The 17,329-nt window shown below is 51.9% G+C and overlaps 1 protein-coding gene across 1 annotated transcript in view; it reads left to right on the forward strand.

Annotated features, from left to right (window-relative positions):
- USP10 (ubiquitin specific peptidase 10) overlaps positions 1-4,155 on the forward strand; it is a 32,679-nt gene extending 28,524 nt beyond the window's left edge. The window contains exons 12-14 of the mRNA XM_073659908.1: positions 1,113-1,257; positions 2,129-2,191; positions 2,781-4,155. Of these exons, the coding sequence (XP_073516009.1) occupies positions 1,113-1,257; positions 2,129-2,191; positions 2,781-2,968 (396 nt within the window). The 3' untranslated portion in view covers positions 2,969-4,155. The remainder of the gene's footprint in view (positions 1-1,112; positions 1,258-2,128; positions 2,192-2,780) is intronic.
- Positions 4,156-17,329: the final 13,174 nt, after the last annotated feature.

Below are 17,329 nucleotides of genomic sequence, written 5' to 3' on the forward strand. Positions count from 1 at the left end.
AGTGATTGCCCCCTAAACCCAATAACTGGTTGCTCCCCCCGGTGACGCTGCCCCCCCCCCCCCCTAGTGACGCTGCTCCCCCCGCCCCCGGTGACGCTGCTCCCCCCCCCCTAGTGACGCTGCCCCCCCCGCCCCCGGTGACGCTGCTCCCCCCCCCCGCCCCCGGTGATGCTGCTCCCCCCCGCCCCCGGTGATGCTGCTCCCCCCCCGCCCCCGGTGACGCTGCTCTCCCCCCTGGTCTCTTAGTAGTGGGCGTCCTGTACCCGCCGTGTCCCTCGTCTGCAGATCCCGCTGTTACTCTGCTGCGCGGCGGCGGCTCATGAAAACAATGATAAGCGTCCCGTCATTACCCGGCAGTGATAGCGCCTCTGTACAAGGCGTCCGCCCTCCGATTACTGAGACTGCGCCCCGGCTCCTCACCATGTTCCCCTTCTCTGCTTGCTGTCAGTGAATATGAACACATGGGGAAGCCCATCTGACGCAATGCTTGTCACAGCTCAGGCTCTGGTACAATGTATCGGAGCAGCACAGGCTCCCCTCTTGTTATCCAGCTGCTCCACAACTACAACTACCCCTCATGGGATAAATGATGGAGGTGTTCCTGTGTGCAGGAGTCCCGGTGTTACCCTCTGGATCTGCAGCCGCCGCTGCTCCGCTTCTTAGACTTGGCGCCTGTCCTGCACATTCCTCGTGTCTGCGGCCGCGCTCCCCCGGATCAGCAGAGCGCAGGTCGCTGCGGAGCCTGTGATTCCACACACCCGCAGGAGATGCTGGATGTTTAACCACTTCAGCACCAGGGCGATGATATCCGGATCACACTCTGATACAAGCCGCGTGCTGTCCAGACCACACCTTCATCCTGGTGGGGCCCGTACTCGCGGGGATCAGCACCGGACTTGGCCGCCATTGAGCCCCGATCGCCTGATCCCGGCTGACCCCCGACGGCCTCGTCCCGGTCCCGGCTGACCCCCGACGGCCTCGTCCCGGTCCCGGCTGACCCCCGACGGCCTCGTCCCGGTCCCGGCTGACCCCCGACGGCCTCGTCCCGGTCCCGGCTGACCCCCGACGGCCTCGTCCCGGTCCCGGCTGACACACTGCTCCTCTTCCTCTAGGTGGAGGTCAGCCGCAGAGTGACACTGGAGGAGCTGCCGCCCGTCCTTGTGCTGCACCTTAAACGATTTGTGTTCGAAAAGACCGGCGGCTGCCAGAAGCTGGTGAAGAACATTGAGTACCCGGTGGACCTGGAGATCAGCAAAGGTGAGAGGGGAGACTGTGAGACGTGGTGGCGGCGGAACAGGACCCCCACCACCGACGCGTCCTGAGGTCCTGTGCCCGATGCCCCTCCCAGGCCTGTCCTTAGGGACCGCTGATATATAGAATTAAGAATAATGAAGGCCGGCCCTTCGTACCTGTGTGTACGGCATGAGACCTGAGGACACTGGCTGCAGCAAGTGCGTAGTAGTTGATGTCAGAACCCCGTACACCTCCCGCTAAGCATACGCTATCCGGTAACATACATGCGCCTCAACAGGTGTGCAGGGTCCTGACATCACGGCTGCTCTGCACCTCCAATGTGTGGAGCGAGGCCGGCCGGCTGTGGAGGGAGCGAGGCCGGCCGGCCGGCTGTGGAGGGAGCGAGGCCGGCCGGCCGGCTGTGGAGGGAGCGAGGCCGGCCGGCCGGCTGTGGAGGGAGCGAGGCCGGCCGGCCGGCTGTGGAGGGAGCGAGGCCGGCCGGCCGGCTGTGGAGGGAGCGAGGCCGGCCGGCCGGCTGTGGAGGGAGCGAGGCCGGCCGGCCGGCTGTGGAGGGAGCGAGGCCGGCCGGCCGGCTGGCTGTGGAGGGAGCGAGGCCGGCCGGCTGGCTGTGGAGGGAGCGAGGCCGGCCGGCCGGCCGTGGAGGGAGCGAGGCCGGCCGTGGAGGGAGCGAGGCCGGCCGGCCGGCCGTGGAGGGAGCGAGGCCGGCCGGCCGGCCGTGGAGGGAGCGAGGCTGTGGTACCAGATGTCAGACCCAGCAGTTAGCGGCCCGGCTCCTGCGGGTGCTAGAAACTTTCCTATAGGACATAGTGGTATCCGTTCTGTTCTCATCGGCTATGTGTGAACGCGTCCCTAACCGCCTGTCTCTTCTCTGCAGATTTATTTTCTCCTGGTGTGAGAAGTAAGATAAAGGGCCAAAAAACCTACAGGCTCTTTGCAGGTGAGTGCTGCGCCTCGTCCAGCTGCAGGATGTGCCTCTGCGGGCCATCGGCTCTCTGACGCGGAGGGTGCTCTCTGACGCGGAGGGTGCTGTCGGCTCTCTGAAGCCGGGGTGCTGTCGGCTCTCTGACGCCAGGGGGGTTCTCGGCTCTCTGACGCGGGGGGGGGGGGCTCTCGGCTCTCTGACGCGGGGGGTGCTGTCGGCTCTCTGACGCGGGGGGTGCTGTCGGCTCTCTGACGCGGGGGGTGCTGTCGGCTCTCTGACGCGGGGGGTGCTGTCGGCTCTCTGCCGCGGGGGGGGGGGCTCTCGGCTCTCTGACGCGGGGGGGGGGCTCTCGGCTCTCTGACGCGGGGGGTGCTGTCGGCTCTCTGACGCGGGGGGTGCTGTCGGCTCTCTGACGCGGGGGGTGCTGTCGGCTCTCTGACGCGGGGGGTGCTGTCGGCTCTCTGACGCGGGGGGGGGCTCTCGGCTCTCTTGACGCGGGGGGGGGGGGCTCTCGGCTCTCTGACATGGGGGGGGAACCATATCAGAGAGGAGTGCTCGGTGTCTGCGCCGACTGACCATTGTGTTCTCGTCTTCTCTCCGTCAGTGGTCTATCACCATGGTAACAGCGCCACGGGCGGGCACTACACTACAGACGTCTTCCAGATCGGTCTGAATGGCTGGCTACGCATTGACGACCAGACTGTGAAAGTGATCAATCAGTATCAGGTGGTGAAGCAGACGGTGGAGCGCACGGCCTATCTCCTGTATTACCGCCGCGTGGACCTGCTGTGACCGCCTGCGTGCGAGCGAGCGAGCGCACGGCTCCTGCTTCATAGGACACAAATCTCCAGTTTTCACCTCCTTTTTTTTTTTTTCTTTTCTTGAGTGACCCCTTTGTTTTGCTCCTCCCCCCGTTGTTCCTCCGGTTTTTCTTTTCTTCCCAGTACATTTTATAGATTAGATTAGGAGGAAATATTAAGAACTCTTTCACTTTGCTTTGGGGACCCCCGGCCCGCTATCGGTGGTGGTGGGGGGGGGGTCAGGAGTAGCCGGGATGTGCTGCTCCCCTTTTTCGGGATGCAGCGACAATGCGACCTGCAAAGGTGAAACCCGTAGACGATGCTGTAACCCGCTTAGTGATACGTTTATTACATTACCGATGGCCTTGTGCGGCTCGGAGCGCCCCCATCTGGAGGCAACAAGAATCACGAGATTATAAAGTCCCTCCGGGCCGCAGTTCAACCATTGCCGCGGCGTCGGGGTCGACGTTGGGACCGAGGCAGAACCTGACGGGGGAGGGGGATGGTTCTTACTACACAGAAATAGATTTTTATTATTTTTTTAGCGTCTCGGATAGAAGCGGCTGCGTCGCCTCTCGGGCACCCACGCGCTTCGCCAAAGACTCAACGCACCAGCATTAATCAGTCCGGCCGGTGAGGCGCCACCCTCCGCTCCCCGCAGAGACACCCGCCGCCGCTCTCCTCCGCTCCCCCCATCACCCACTCTACAGATCACAACCAGCCACCTCCTTTCTCTAGAATATTTCTTGCATAAAATCAGATGGGAAAAAAATAATAATAATAAAAAAAAGATTAAAAAGTTGCAAAAATTAAAAAAAAAAAAAAAATGCAGAAGTCTTTTATCCAGAGTTCTGGGGGTAACCCAAAGTGTTTTAACCCCTTTCCTGCTGGAGAAGTGCAGAGCCGGCCGATGGAAGGTTTTAAAACTGGTTGGGGGGGGGGGGGTGGCGTGGTGGTAGAGACGTAAATAAGTGACCCCCCCAGAGTGTGCGGAGTGCCTGTACGAGAGGCCGGAATACTGAAGCTGATCTGTGTACGGCGGAGGGGAGAGGCGCTGGCGATGCGCGGCGGTCTGCGGCGCGTCCTCTCCTCCGCCGTGCGGTTACTCATTGTACACAGTTTAGTGATATCTTGGAGTACAAAGTCTTCGCCATCAATAAAATCACCATGTTGGTTTAACCTCTCGCGTCCTGGACTGGTTTCATTATATCCCCCGGAGCTGTGCCCGGTCAGACTCGTCCAAAGCGGAGTCTCCGGTGTGGTCACGAGACGCCGGATCTGGAGATTTCATGGAAAAAATCCTAATTTTCTGACACTTTACTGCTGAACTTGCTTTGTTTCCAGCGCTGACCACAGACCGGCGCTGCCAAATATAAAGCTAATCCCACTGACTGTAAGATGGGCAGAGGCGGCACCCTGGCACCGACTCCGCGGTGATCACCGAGCAGAACGCGTCACCAATGTCCAGACCAGATCCTGTGGTGGGAAATGAGCAAACTAAAGATCAGCGGCGACATCACTGAGAATGCCGCCTATCCATCACCAGAGATCAGCGGTGACATCACTGAGTATGCCTCCTATCCATCACCAGAGATCAGCGGTGACATCACTGAGAATGCCGCCTATCCATCACCAGAGATCAGCGGTGACATCACTGAGAATGCCGCCTATCCATCACTAGAGATCAGAGGTGACATCACTGAGAATGCCTCCTATCCATCACCAGAGATCAGCGGTGACATCACTGAGAATGCCGCCTATCCATCACTAGAGATCAGAGGTGACATCACTGAGAATGCCTCCTATCCATCACCAGAGATCAGCGGTGACATCACTGAGAATGCTGCCTATCCATCACTAGAGATCAGCGGTGACATCACTGAGAATGCCTCCTATCCATCACTAGAGATCAGCGGTGACATCACTGAGAATGCCGCCTATCCATCACCAGAGATCAGAGGTGACATCACTGAGAATGCCACCTATCCATCACTAGAGATCAGCAGTGACATCACTGAGAATGCCACCTATCCATCACTAGAGATCAGAGGTGACATCACTGAGAATGCCACCTATCCCATCACTAGAGATCAGCGGTGACATCACTGAGAATGCCACCTATCCATCACCAGAGATCAGCGGTGACATCACTGAGAATGCCTCCTATCCATCACTAGAGATCAGCGGTGACATCACTGAGAATGCCTCCTATCCATCACTAGAGATCAGCGGTGACATCACTGAGAATGCCTCCTATCCATCACTAGAGATCAGCGGTGACATCACTGAGAATGCCTCCTATCCATCACCAGAGATCAGCGGTGACATCACTGAGAATGCCTCCTATCCATCACTAGGTGGAACAGACGGAAAGGACAACTGGTTATGCCGGCTCTCAAAGCCACAGTACCAGGACGGCAGAAGTAGGAGGCAGAGCTTAATGTGAACATCCATAATAGTAATGTGTGATGCTTACCGCAAATGATGGGTTAACAAGCAGGTCTGAGGATTCATAGAAATCATTGGTTTTTGCCAAGGTAAATGTAGCTTAGTGATTAATCTCTAAACGTCAGTTTACTTCATAGTGCTTACAGCAAACAATGGATTAACCAGTTGGCCTTAAGGAGCCGCAGGTGATAGATGCAGAATCTCAGAAATCTGGGGCAAATGATAGCAACAGAAGAAACTGGATATTGAGTCCAAACAAATGGCGGCTAATACAGTATTGTCACCACTCACGGGCGTGTGTCTATCTGGTCTTAAGGAGATGATGTTCCTGAGATTCTTGTAAATCCTTACGTGGAGCACAGCAAAGGGCATTGGCCATAGAGGAAGGGAGCAGAGCTGAGTCAGGTGCATAGCAGTACACCTCTTTTATGGCCCCAGAAAAGTGGGCAGTAGAATAAATAATGCTGAGCAAGTAGTGAACCCTCGCACCTCGGGAATATCCAACAAAATCCATGAAAGTCTCGAATCAGGGCTCTGGTGAGATAGAAAGAGGCTGTCGTAGAGTCGGTGAGGGATTGAACTTGGAGGGAGATGCTACAAATTCTTTAACGTCTTATGATGATGAAGTCAAACCATGAGAACCATTGAACTTGGTGGGGATTCAGCCTACGGGCAGATTAAACATATATTCCAGATTTTTCTTTGGAGAGGTAAATGCAGCTGTAGTGATTACTCGCAATGTCAGTTCATAATGCTTACAGCAAACGATGGGGTAACCAGCAGGTCTTGCGGAGCCATAAATTCAGAACAACAGAAATCTGAGCAAATAGTAACAGAAGCAGCTGTAGTCTGAACGGCAGCTGGACACAGTACTGTCTTACCACCCAGACATAAAGGAGATGATGTCCCTGAGATACGTGGAGCACAGCAAATTGTGGCGGCCAAAGTTGAAGGGAGTGGAGCCCAGGGAGGTGTGCAACACACGGAATAGTAAGTCATTGATACCTTGATGAATGAGATTGGGTATTGCCCGGTTTAGTCGTGGTCCCTTGAATCACTGTTACTTTTTAAAACAAGGTTGCACCTTTTCTGCTTCCCGCTGCGCATGTGTGAGCTTGAACGCATGCGCGTTGGTCAGGACATGGGCAGATGTGTGGCCATCGGTCCCTTCACTGCTCTCCTTAGGGTCAGGCTCGTCAGCTGGATCGCCGGGCGGGTAGTTAGGCCGGTCTCATCTCTGTGGGGGCTGCACATGAGGGGGCCGCAGTTATTTATTGCACCAGGTCGGGTTGCCTTCATCTTTTCAGCTCCATTTTCGCCTATAATAAGTGGCGCCTCTTTTCCTTCGTATTTGCTGATCTTTCTAATGAAATGTTGTAATTCTGTCATTTTCCTTCTGTCTGGACCCCGAGGACATTCCTCTTAATTAATAACACTGGTGGTGGCTCGGGTTGCGAAACGCTGGGACGTTGCGCTTCTGCTGAATGACGCGCGCCATTTATCACTCCGCTCCCTCTGATCTCTCCATCTCCGTGTTTTGGACGAGTTGAGTGTTTTCTGTCTCTTGGCCGCTGCTCGCTGTTATCTGCATCTGATTATAGGGATGACCGAAGAGAAATCTCTGCAGATAATACTGCCCGGAGTAAAGCCCCATACACATTAGACTGACGGCAGCCAACCCCACCAGTATCCATGACTTCACCGACAGTCTGTGTATGGTGGCGATAAGGATCCGGATGAGACTTACCTCTCCGAGAACACGGAAGTGTGCGGCCGAGAGAGCGTCCGGTGTATGGGAGAGACAGGCGAGATAACCGACGGCTGATAGAGCGATCATCTGACAGCCATGTAAAGTGTATGGGCTCATCACAGGTGTCACACCATAGGGGGAACCAGAGCACTGCCAGATATGGCTGATAACAGAGAATGCATATGGTCAGCGGGGGCCTATCTCCTGTAGAGTGTAAGCTCTTATGGTCAGTGGGGTCCTCTCTGTTTCCTGTAGAGTGTAAGCTCTTATGGTCAGTGGGGTCCTCTCTCTCCAGTAGAGTGTAAGCTCTTATGGTCAGTGGGGTCCTCTCTCTCTCCTGTAGAGTATAAGCTCTTATGGTCAGTGGGGTCCTCTCTCTCTCCTGTACAGCGTAAGCTCTTATGGTCAGTGGGGTCCTCTCTCTCTCTCCTGTAGAGTGTAAGCTCTTATGGTCAGTGGGGTCCTCTCTCTCTCTCTCCTGTAGAGTGTAAGCTCTTATGGTCAGTGGGGATCTTCTCTCTCTCTCCTGTAGAGTGTAAGCTCTTATGGTCAGCGGGGTCCTCTCTCTCTTTCCTGTAGAGTGTAAGCTCTTATGGTCAATGGGGTCCTCTCTCTCTCTCTCCTGTAGAGTGTAAGCTCTTATGATCAGTGGGGTCCTCTCTCTCTCCTGTAGAGTGTAAGCTCTTATGATCAGTGGGGTCCTCTCTCTCTCTCTCCTGTAGAGTGTAAGCTCTTATATTCAGTGGGGTCCTCTCTCTCTCTCCTGTAGAGTATAAGCTCTTATGGTCAGTGGGGTCCTCTCTCTCCAGTAGAGTGTAAGCTCTTATGGTCAGTGGGGTCCTCTCTCTCTCCTGTAGAGTATAAGCTCTTATGGTCAGTGGGGTCCTCTCTCTCTCCTGTAGAGTGTAAGCTCTTATGATCAGTGGGGTCCTCTCTCTCTCTCTCCTGTAGAGTGTAAGCTCTTATATTCAGTGGGGTCCTCTCTCTCTCTCCTGTAGAGTATAAGCTCTTATGGTCAGTGGGGTCCTCTCTCTCTCCTGTAGAGTGTAAGCTCTTATGATCAGTGGGGTCCTCTCTCTCTCCTGTAGAGTGTAAGCTCTTATATTCAGTGGGGTCCTCTCTCTCTCCTGTAGAGTATAAGCTCTTATGGTCAGTGGGGTCCTCTCCTGTAGAGTGTAAGCTCTTATGGTCAGTGGGGTCCTCTCTCTCTCTCCTGTAGAGTGTAAGCTCTTAGGGTCAGTGGGGTCCTCTCTCTCTCTCCTGTAGAGTGTAAGCTCTTATGATCAGTGGGGTCCTCTCTCTCTCTCTCCTGTAGAGTGTAAGCTCTTATATTCAGTGGGGTCCTCTCTCTCTCTCCTGTAGAGTATAAGCTCTTATGGTCAGTGGGGTCCTCTCTCTCCAGTAGAGTGTAAGCTCTTATGGTCAGTGGGGTCCTCTCTCTCTCCTGTAGAGTATAAGCTCTTATGGTCAGTGGGGTCCTCTCTCTCTCCTGTAGAGTATAAGCTCTTATGGTCAGTGGGGTCCTCTCCTGTAGAGTGTAAGCTCTTATGGTCAGTGGGGTCCTCTCTCTCTCTCCTGTAGAGTGTAAGCTCTTATGATCAGTGGGGTCCTCTCTCTCTCTCTCCTGTAGAGTGTAAGCTCTTATATTCAGTGGGGTCCTCTCTCTCTCCTGTAGAGTATAAGCTCTTATGGTCAGTGGGGTCCTCTCCTGTAGAGTGTAAGCTCTTATGGTCAGTGGGGTTCTCTCTCTCCTGTAGAGTGTAAGCTGTTATGGTCAGTGAGGTCCTCTCTCTCTCCTGTAGAGTGTAAGCTCTTATGGTCAGTGGGGTCCTCTCTCTCTCCTGTAGAGTGTAAGCTCTTATGGTCAGTAGGGTCCTCTCTCTCTCCTGTAGAGTCTAAGCTCTTATGGTCATTGGGGTCCTCTCTCTCCTGTAGAGTGTAAGCTCTTATGGTCAGTGGGGTCCTCTCTCTCTCCTGTAGAGTGTAAGCTCTTATGGTCAGTAGGGTCCTCTCTCTCTCCTGTAGAGTCTAAGCTCTTATGGTCATTGGGGTCCTCTCTCTCCTGTAGAGTGTAAGCTCTTATGGTCAGTGGGGTCCTCTCTCTCTCCTGTAGAGTGTAAGCTCTTATGGTCAGTGGGGTCCTCTCTCCTGTAGAGTGTAAGCTCTTATGGTCATTGGGGTCCTCTCTCTCCTGTAGAGTGTAAGCTCTTATGGTCAGTGGGGTCCTCTCTCTCTCCTGTAGAGTGTAAGCTCTTATGGTCAGTATGGTCCTCTCTCTCTCCTGTAGAGTGTAAGCTCTTATGGTCAGTAGGGTCCTCTCTCTCTCCTGTAGAGTCTAAGCTTTTATGGTCATTGGGGTCCTCTCTCTCCTGTAGAGTGTAAGCTCTTATGGTCAGTGGGGTCCTCTCTCCTGTAGAGTGTAAGCTCTTATGGTCATTGGGGTCCTCTCTCTCCTGTAGAGTGTAAGCTCTTATGGTCAGTGGGGTCCTCTCTCCCTCCTGTAGAGTGTAAGCTCTTATGGTCAGTGGGGTCCTCTCTCTCTCCTGTAGAGTGTAAGCTCTTATGGTCAGTAGGGTCCTCTCTCTCTCCTGTAGAGTCTAAGCTCTTATGGTCATTGGGGTCCTCTCTCTCCTGTAGAGTGTAAGCTCTTATGGTCAGTGGGGTCCTCTCTCTCTCCTGTAGAGTGTAAGCTCTTATGGTCAGTAGGGTCCTCTCTCTCTCCTGTAGAGTCTAAGCTCTTATGGTCATTGGGGTCCTCTCTCCTGTAGAGTGTAAGCTCTTATGGTGAGTGGGGTCCTCTCTCCTGTAGAGTGTAAGCTCTTATGGTCAGTGGGGTCCTCTCTCTCCTGTAGAGTGTAAGCTCTTATGGTCAGTGGGGTCCTCTCTCTCTCCTGTAGAGTGTAAGCTCTTATGGTCAGCAGGGTCCTCTCTTGTAGAGTGTAAGCTCTTATGGTCAGTAGGGTCCTCTCTCTCTCCTGTAGAGTGTAAGCTCTTATGGTCAGTGGGGTCCTCTCTCCTGTAGAGTGTAAGCTCTTATGGTCAGTGGGGTCCTCTCTCTCTCCTGTAGAGTGTAAGCTCTTATGGTCAGCAGGGTCCTCTCTTGTAGAGTGTAAGCTCTTATGGTCAGTAGGGTCCTCTCTCTCTCCTGTAGAGTGTAAGCTCTTATGGTCAGTGGGGTCCTCTCTCCTGTAGAGTGTAAGCTCTTATGGTCAGTGGGGTCCTCCCTCTCTCCTGTAGAGTGTAAGCTCTTATGGTCAGTGAGGTCCTCTTTCTCCAGTAGAGTGTAAGCTCTTATGGTCAGTAGGGTCCTCTCTCTCTCCTGTAGAGTGTAAGCTCTTATGGTCAGTGGGGTCCTCTCTCCTGTAGAGTGTAAGCTCTTATGGTCAGTGGGGTCCTCCCTCTCTCCTGTAGAGTGTAAGCTCTTATGGTCAGTGAGGTCCTCTTTCTCCTGTACAGTGTAAGCTCTTATGGTCAATGGGGTCCTCTCTCTCTCTCTCTCCTGTAGAGTGTAAGCTCTTATCGTCAGTGGGGTTCTCTCTCTCTCTCCTGTAGAGTGTAAGCTCTTATGGTCAGTGGGGTCCTCTCTCTCCTGTAGAGTGTAAGCTCTTATGGTGAGTGGGGTCCTCTCTCCTGTAGAGTGTAAGCTCTTATGGTCAGTGGGGTCTTTTCTCTCCTGGGATTGGCAGAGAGTCCAAGGGGTTCTCTTCTGGCGGTGGCTGAGTCCAGATTTTTTTCTGGGGGATCGGCAGAGCGATGACTACTACTCCCAGCAGTGATGCCCTGGCTGATTACAGCAGATCCCGAGGATGTGGAAATTGGCGTGCTTCGTCACCTCGCTGAATCTCTGACCTCAGCCTAATGCTCGGAATATTCTGCCGTTTCTGGTACGCAGCTCTGAGAAAGACTGATGTGTGGTTTCAGTTTATCCTCTCGGACGCTTTCATCCTACGATGTGCAGAACTATGATGTGATGTCGGGGAATGAAGGGAGCGCAGATGGGAGAGATCATCTCTTGTCCTATAGGCGAGACCCCTGGAGCCGGCATCGCCCGTCTGTGTCATGTATAGAGCTGAGGTCAGCGCGGTCTTTGGAGGGTCCCAGGGAGCTGAGATGTGGGGTGCTGCATTTATAAACGTAAAAATCCCAATCTGAGCAGGGCGACGTCCGCAGAGACGGGAACAAGAAATGTCTGCGCTGTATCTGGATATTGTATTGCTGCAATATTTGGCAGCTGTCATTGACTCGTGCGGCCACTAGGTGGAGACTGACAGGGGACTGATCCCATTGGGTTCGGCATACCATGGGCCGGATTCGTTAAGTCCAGCCTCGCCTGCGGCCTAACGGTAGATGGGCACACTAATGAATGATTAGGGCGCAGTTCACACCTCCGCCAGAAATGCTCCGTCCTATCAGGTTCTGGAGTAATATAATGGCTCCGTCACTATCACCTGCGTCATTTCTGGTGAAGCTGGCCGCGACAGGTGTGAAAGCACCAGACACTGCGAGGCTCCACGACATTGGGATGAAAAGATGCAGCGCGGCTTCACCCCGGGGCCGTCACCCTGCAGGAGTGATGGCCGCCGCCGCTCTGCGTCTCTTCTTTTCTGGTGAACATGTGTAAGGTGCCGGCGTATAAGGTGCTGGCGTCGTCCTCCTGGTGCCGCGGGCGTTGCATCTTCTGCTGGGAGCGATCAGCCGACCTTGCACAGACTCTTCTTAAATTCATGGAAAAATGCCAAAAACTCAGAACATATTTGCACAACTTAGTTTCCCAAACAATTTTGCAACATTTCAAGGTGTTTTATAGCAGAATTCTGATACAAATGCCTGGATGAATCCGACCCTAATTGTTTATATTTGTACAGACCCTATACACCAGGTATGAATACTGACTACACAGCATGAAGACATCATGTGCTGAGGCGAGTGATGTCATCATGTGCTGAGGCGAGTGATGTCATCATGTGCAGAGGAGAGTGATGTCATCATGTGCTGAGGCGAGTGATGTCATCATGTGCTGAGGCGAGTGATGTCATCATGTGCTGAGGCGAGTGATGTCATCATGTGCTGAGGCGAGTGATGTCATCATGTGCAGAGGCGAGTGATGTCATCATGTGCAGAGGCGAGTGATGTCATCATGTGCAGAGGCGAGTGATGTCATCATGTGCTGAGGCGAGTGATGTCATCATGTGCAGAGGCGAGTGATGTCATCATATTATAGAATCCTAGAATGTTCTCGTTGGAGGGGACCTCCTGGGTCCTAGAGTCCATCCCCCCGGCTCAATGCAGGAGTCACTAAACATCTCAGACAGATGTCTGTCCGGCCTCTGAAGATGTCCATTGAAGGGGAACTCACCACCTCTCGTGGCCGCCTGTTCCTCTCATTGATCTCCTCACTGTCATAAAGTGTCTTCTAATATCTAATCTGTGTCTCCTCCCATTTAGTTTCATCCCATTACTTCTCTTCTTTCTTTGTGTAAATGAGAATAAAGATGATCCTTCTACAATGTGACAGTCCTGCAGATATTTGTAGACAGCTATTAAGTCTCCTCTCAGTCTTCTCTTTTGCAGCTAAACATTCCCAGATCCTCTAACCGTTCCTGGTAGGACATAGTTTGCAGTCCGCTCACTATCCTGGTTGCTCTTCTCTGAACTTGCTCCAGTTTTTTCTGTCTTTTTTAAAATGTGGCGCCCAGAACTGGACACAGTATCCAGATGAGGTCTGACCAAAGAGGAGTAGAGGAGATAATGACTTCACGTGATCTAGACTCTATGCTTCTCCTAATACCTCCCAGAACTGGACACAGTATCCAGATGAGGTCTGACCAAGGAGGAGTAGAGGGGATAATGACTTCACGTGATCTAGACTCTATGCTTCTCCTAATACCTCCCAGAACTGGACGCAGTATCCAGATGAGGTCTGACCAAGGAGGAGTAGAGGGGATAATGACTTCACGTGATCTAGACTCTATGCTTCTCCTAATACCTCCCAGAACTGGACACAGTATACAGATGAGGTCTGACCAAGGAGGAGTAGAGGGGATAATTACTTCACGTGATCTAGACTCTATGCTTCTCCTAATACCTCCCAGAACTGGACACAGTATCCAGATGAGGTCTGACCAAGGAGGAGTAGAGGGGATAATGACTTCACGTGATCTAGACTCTATGCTTCTCCTAATACCTCCCAGAACTGGGCACAGTATCCAGATGAGGTCTGACCAAGGAGGAGTAGAGGGGATAATGACTTCACGTGATCTAGACTCTATGCTTCTCCTAATACCTCCCAGAACTGGACACAGTATCCAGATGAGGTCTGACCAAGGAGGAGGAGAGGAGATAATGACTTCACGTGATCTAGACTCTATGCTTCTCCTAATACCTCCCAGAACTGGGCACAGTATCCAGATGAGGTCTGACCAAGGAGGAGTAGAGGGGATAATGACTTCACGTGATCTAGACTCGATGCTTCTCCTAATACCTCCCAGAACTGGACACAGTATCCAGATGAGGTCTGACCAAGGAGGAGTAGAGGGGATAATAACTTCACGTGATCTAGACTCTATGCTTCTCCTAATACCTCCCAGAACTGGGCACAGTATCCAGATGAGGTCTGACCAAGGAGGAGTAGAGGGGATAATGACTTCACGTGATCTAGACTCTATGCTTCTCCTAATACCTCCCAGAACTGGACACAGTATCCAGATGAGGTCTGACCAAAGAGGAGTAGAGAGGGATAATGACTTCACGTGATCTAGACTCTATGCTTCTCCTAATACCTCCCAGAACTGGACACAGTATCCAGATGAGATCTGACCAAGGAGGAGTAGAGGGGATAATGACTTCACGTGATCTAGACTCTATGCTTCTCCTAATACCTCCCAGAACTGGACACAGTATCCAGATGAGGTCTGACCAAGGAGGAGTAGAGGGGATAATGACTTCACGTGATCTAGACTCTATGCTTCTCCTAATACCTCCCAGAACTGGACACAGTATCCAAATGAGGTCGGACCAAAGAGGAGTAAAGACCGATAATGACTTCACGTGATCTAGACTCTATGCTTCTCCTAATACCTCCCAGAACTGGACACAGTATCCAGATGAGGTCTGACCAAGGAGGAGTAGAGAGAGATAATGACTTCACGTGATCTAGACTCTGTGCTTCTCCTAATACCTCCCAGAACTGGACACAGTATCCAGATGAGGTCTGACCAAGGAGGAGTAGAGGGGATAATGACTTCACGTGATCTAGACTCTATGCTTCTCCTAATACCTCCCAGAACTGGACACAGTATCCAGATGAGGTCTGACCAAGGAGGAGTAGAGGGGATAATTACTTCACGTGATCTAGACTCTATGCTTCTCCTAATACCTCCCAGAACTGGACACAGTATCCAGATGAGGTCTGACCAAGGAGGAGTAGAGGGGATAATGACTTCACGTGATCTAGACTCTATGCTTCTCCTAATACCTCCCAGAACTGGACACAGTATCCAGATGAGGTCTGACCAAGGGGGAGTAGAGGGGATAATTACTTCACGTGATCTAGACTCTGTGCTTCTCCTAATACCTCCCAGAACTGGACACAGTATCCAGATGAGGTCTGACCAAGGAGGAGTAGAGGAGGATAATTACTTCACGTGATCTAGACTCTATGATTCTCCTAATACCTCCCAGAACTGGACACAGTATCCAGATGAGATCTGACCAAGGAGGAGTAGAGGGGATAATGACTTCACGTGATCTAGACTCTATGCCTCTCCTAATACCTCCCAGAACTGGACACAGTATCCAGATGAGGTCTGACCAAGGAGGAGTAGAGGGGATAATGAATTCACGTGATCTAGACTCTATGCTTCTCCTAATACCTCCCAGAACTGGGCACAGTATCCAGATGAGGTCTGACCAAGGAGGAGTAGAGGGAATAATGACAGCACGTGATCTAGACTCTATGCTTCTCCTAATACCTCCCAGAACTGGACACAGTATCCAGATGAGGTCTGACCAAGGAGGGGTAGAGGAGATAAATACTTCACGTGATCTAGACTCTATGCTTCTCCTAATACCTCCCACAACTGGACACAGTATCCAGATGAGGTCTGACCAAGGAGGAGTAGAGGGGATAATGACTTCACGTGATCTAGACTCTATGCTTCTCCTAATACCTCCCAGAACTGGACACAGTATCCAGATGATGTCTGACCAAGGAGGAGTAGAGGGGATAATGACTTCACGTGATCTAGACTCTATGCTTCTCCTAATACCTCCCAGAACTGGACACAGTATCCAGATGAGGTCTGACCAAAGAGGAGTAGAGGGGGATAATGACTAAACGTGAGCTAGACTCTATGCTTCTCCTAATACCTCCCAGAACTGGACACAGTATCCAGATGAGATCTGACCAAGGAGGAGTAGAGGGGATAATTACTTCACGTGATCTAGACTCTATGCTTCTCCTAATACCTCCCAGAACTGGACACAGTATCCAGATGAGGTCTGACCAAGGAGGAGAAGAGGGGGATAATGACTTCACGTGATCTAGACTCTATGCTTCTCCTAATACCTCCCAGAACTGGACACAGTATCCAGATGAGGTCTGACCAAGGAGGAGTAGAGGGGATAATGACTTAATGTGATCTAGACTCTATGCTTCTCCTAATACCTCCCAGAACTGGACACAGTATCCAGATGAGGTCTGACCAAGGAGGAGTAGAGGGGATAATTACTTCACGTGATCTAGACTCTATGCTTCTCCTAATACCTCCCAGAACTGGACACAGTATCCAGATGAGGTCTGACCAAGGAGGAGTAGAGGGGGATAATTACTTCACGTGATCTAGACTCTATGCTTCTCCTAATACCTCCCAGAACTGGGCACAGTATCCAGATGAGGTCTGACCAAGGAGGAGTAGAGGGGATAATGACTTCACGTGATCTAGACTCTATGCTTCTCCTAATACCTCCCAGAACTGGACACAGTATCCAGATGAGGTCTGACCAAGGAGGAGGAGAGGAGATAATGACTTCACGTGATCTAGACTCTATGCTTCTCCTAATACCTCCCAGAACTGGGCACAGTATCCAGATGAGGTCTGACCAAGGAGGAGTAGAGGGGATAATGACTTCACGTGATCTAGACTCGATGCTTCTCCTAATACCTCCCAGAACTGGACACAGTATCCAGATGAGGTCTGACCAAGGAGGAGTAGAGGGGATAATAACTTCACGTGATCTAGACTCTATGCTTCTCCTAATACCTCCCAGAACTGGGCACAGTATCCAGATGAGGTCTGACCAAGGAGGAGTAGAGGGGATAATGACTTCACGTGATCTAGACTCTATGCTTCTCCTAATACCTCCCAGAACTGGACACAGTATCCAGATGAGGTCTGACCAAAGAGGAGTAGAGAGGGATAATGACTTCACGTGATCTAGACTCTATGCTTCTCCTAATACCTCCCAGAACTGGACACAGTATCCAGATGAGATCTGACCAAGGAGGAGTAGAGGGGATAATGACTTCACGTGATCTAGACTCTATGCTTCTCCTAATACCTCCCAGAACTGGACACAGTATCCAGATGAGGTCTGACCAAGGAGGAGTAGAGGGGATAATGACTTCACGTGATCTAGACTCTATGCTTCTCCTAATACCTCCCAGAACTGGACACAGTATCCAAATGAGGTCGGACCAAAGAGGAGTAAAGACCGATAATGACTTCACGTGATCTAGACTCTATGCTTCTCCTAATACCTCCCAGAACTGGACACAGTATCCAGATGAGGTCTGACCAAGGAGGAGTAGAGAGAGATAATGACTTCACGTGATCTAGACTCTGTGCTTCTCCTAATACCTCCCAGAACTGGACACAGTATCCAGATGAGGTCTGACCAAGGAGGAGTAGAGGGGATAATGACTTCACGTGATCTAGACTCTATGCTTCTCCTAATACCTCCCAGAACTGGACACAGTATCCAGATGAGGTCTGACCAAGGAGGAGTAGAGGGGATAATTACTTCACGTGATCTAGACTCTATGCTTCTCCTAATACCTCCCAGAACTGGACACAGTATCCAGATGAGGTCTGACCAAGGAGGAGTAGAGGGGATAATGACTTCACGTGATCTAGACTCTATGCTTCTCCTAATACC

The sequence above is a fragment of the Phyllobates terribilis genome, unplaced genomic scaffold (genome assembly GCF_046119375.1).
Source record: "Phyllobates terribilis strain yellow unplaced genomic scaffold, ASM4611937v1 Scaffold_14__1_contigs__length_39327217, whole genome shotgun sequence".
NCBI lineage: Eukaryota > Metazoa > Chordata > Amphibia > Anura > Dendrobatidae > Phyllobates > Phyllobates terribilis.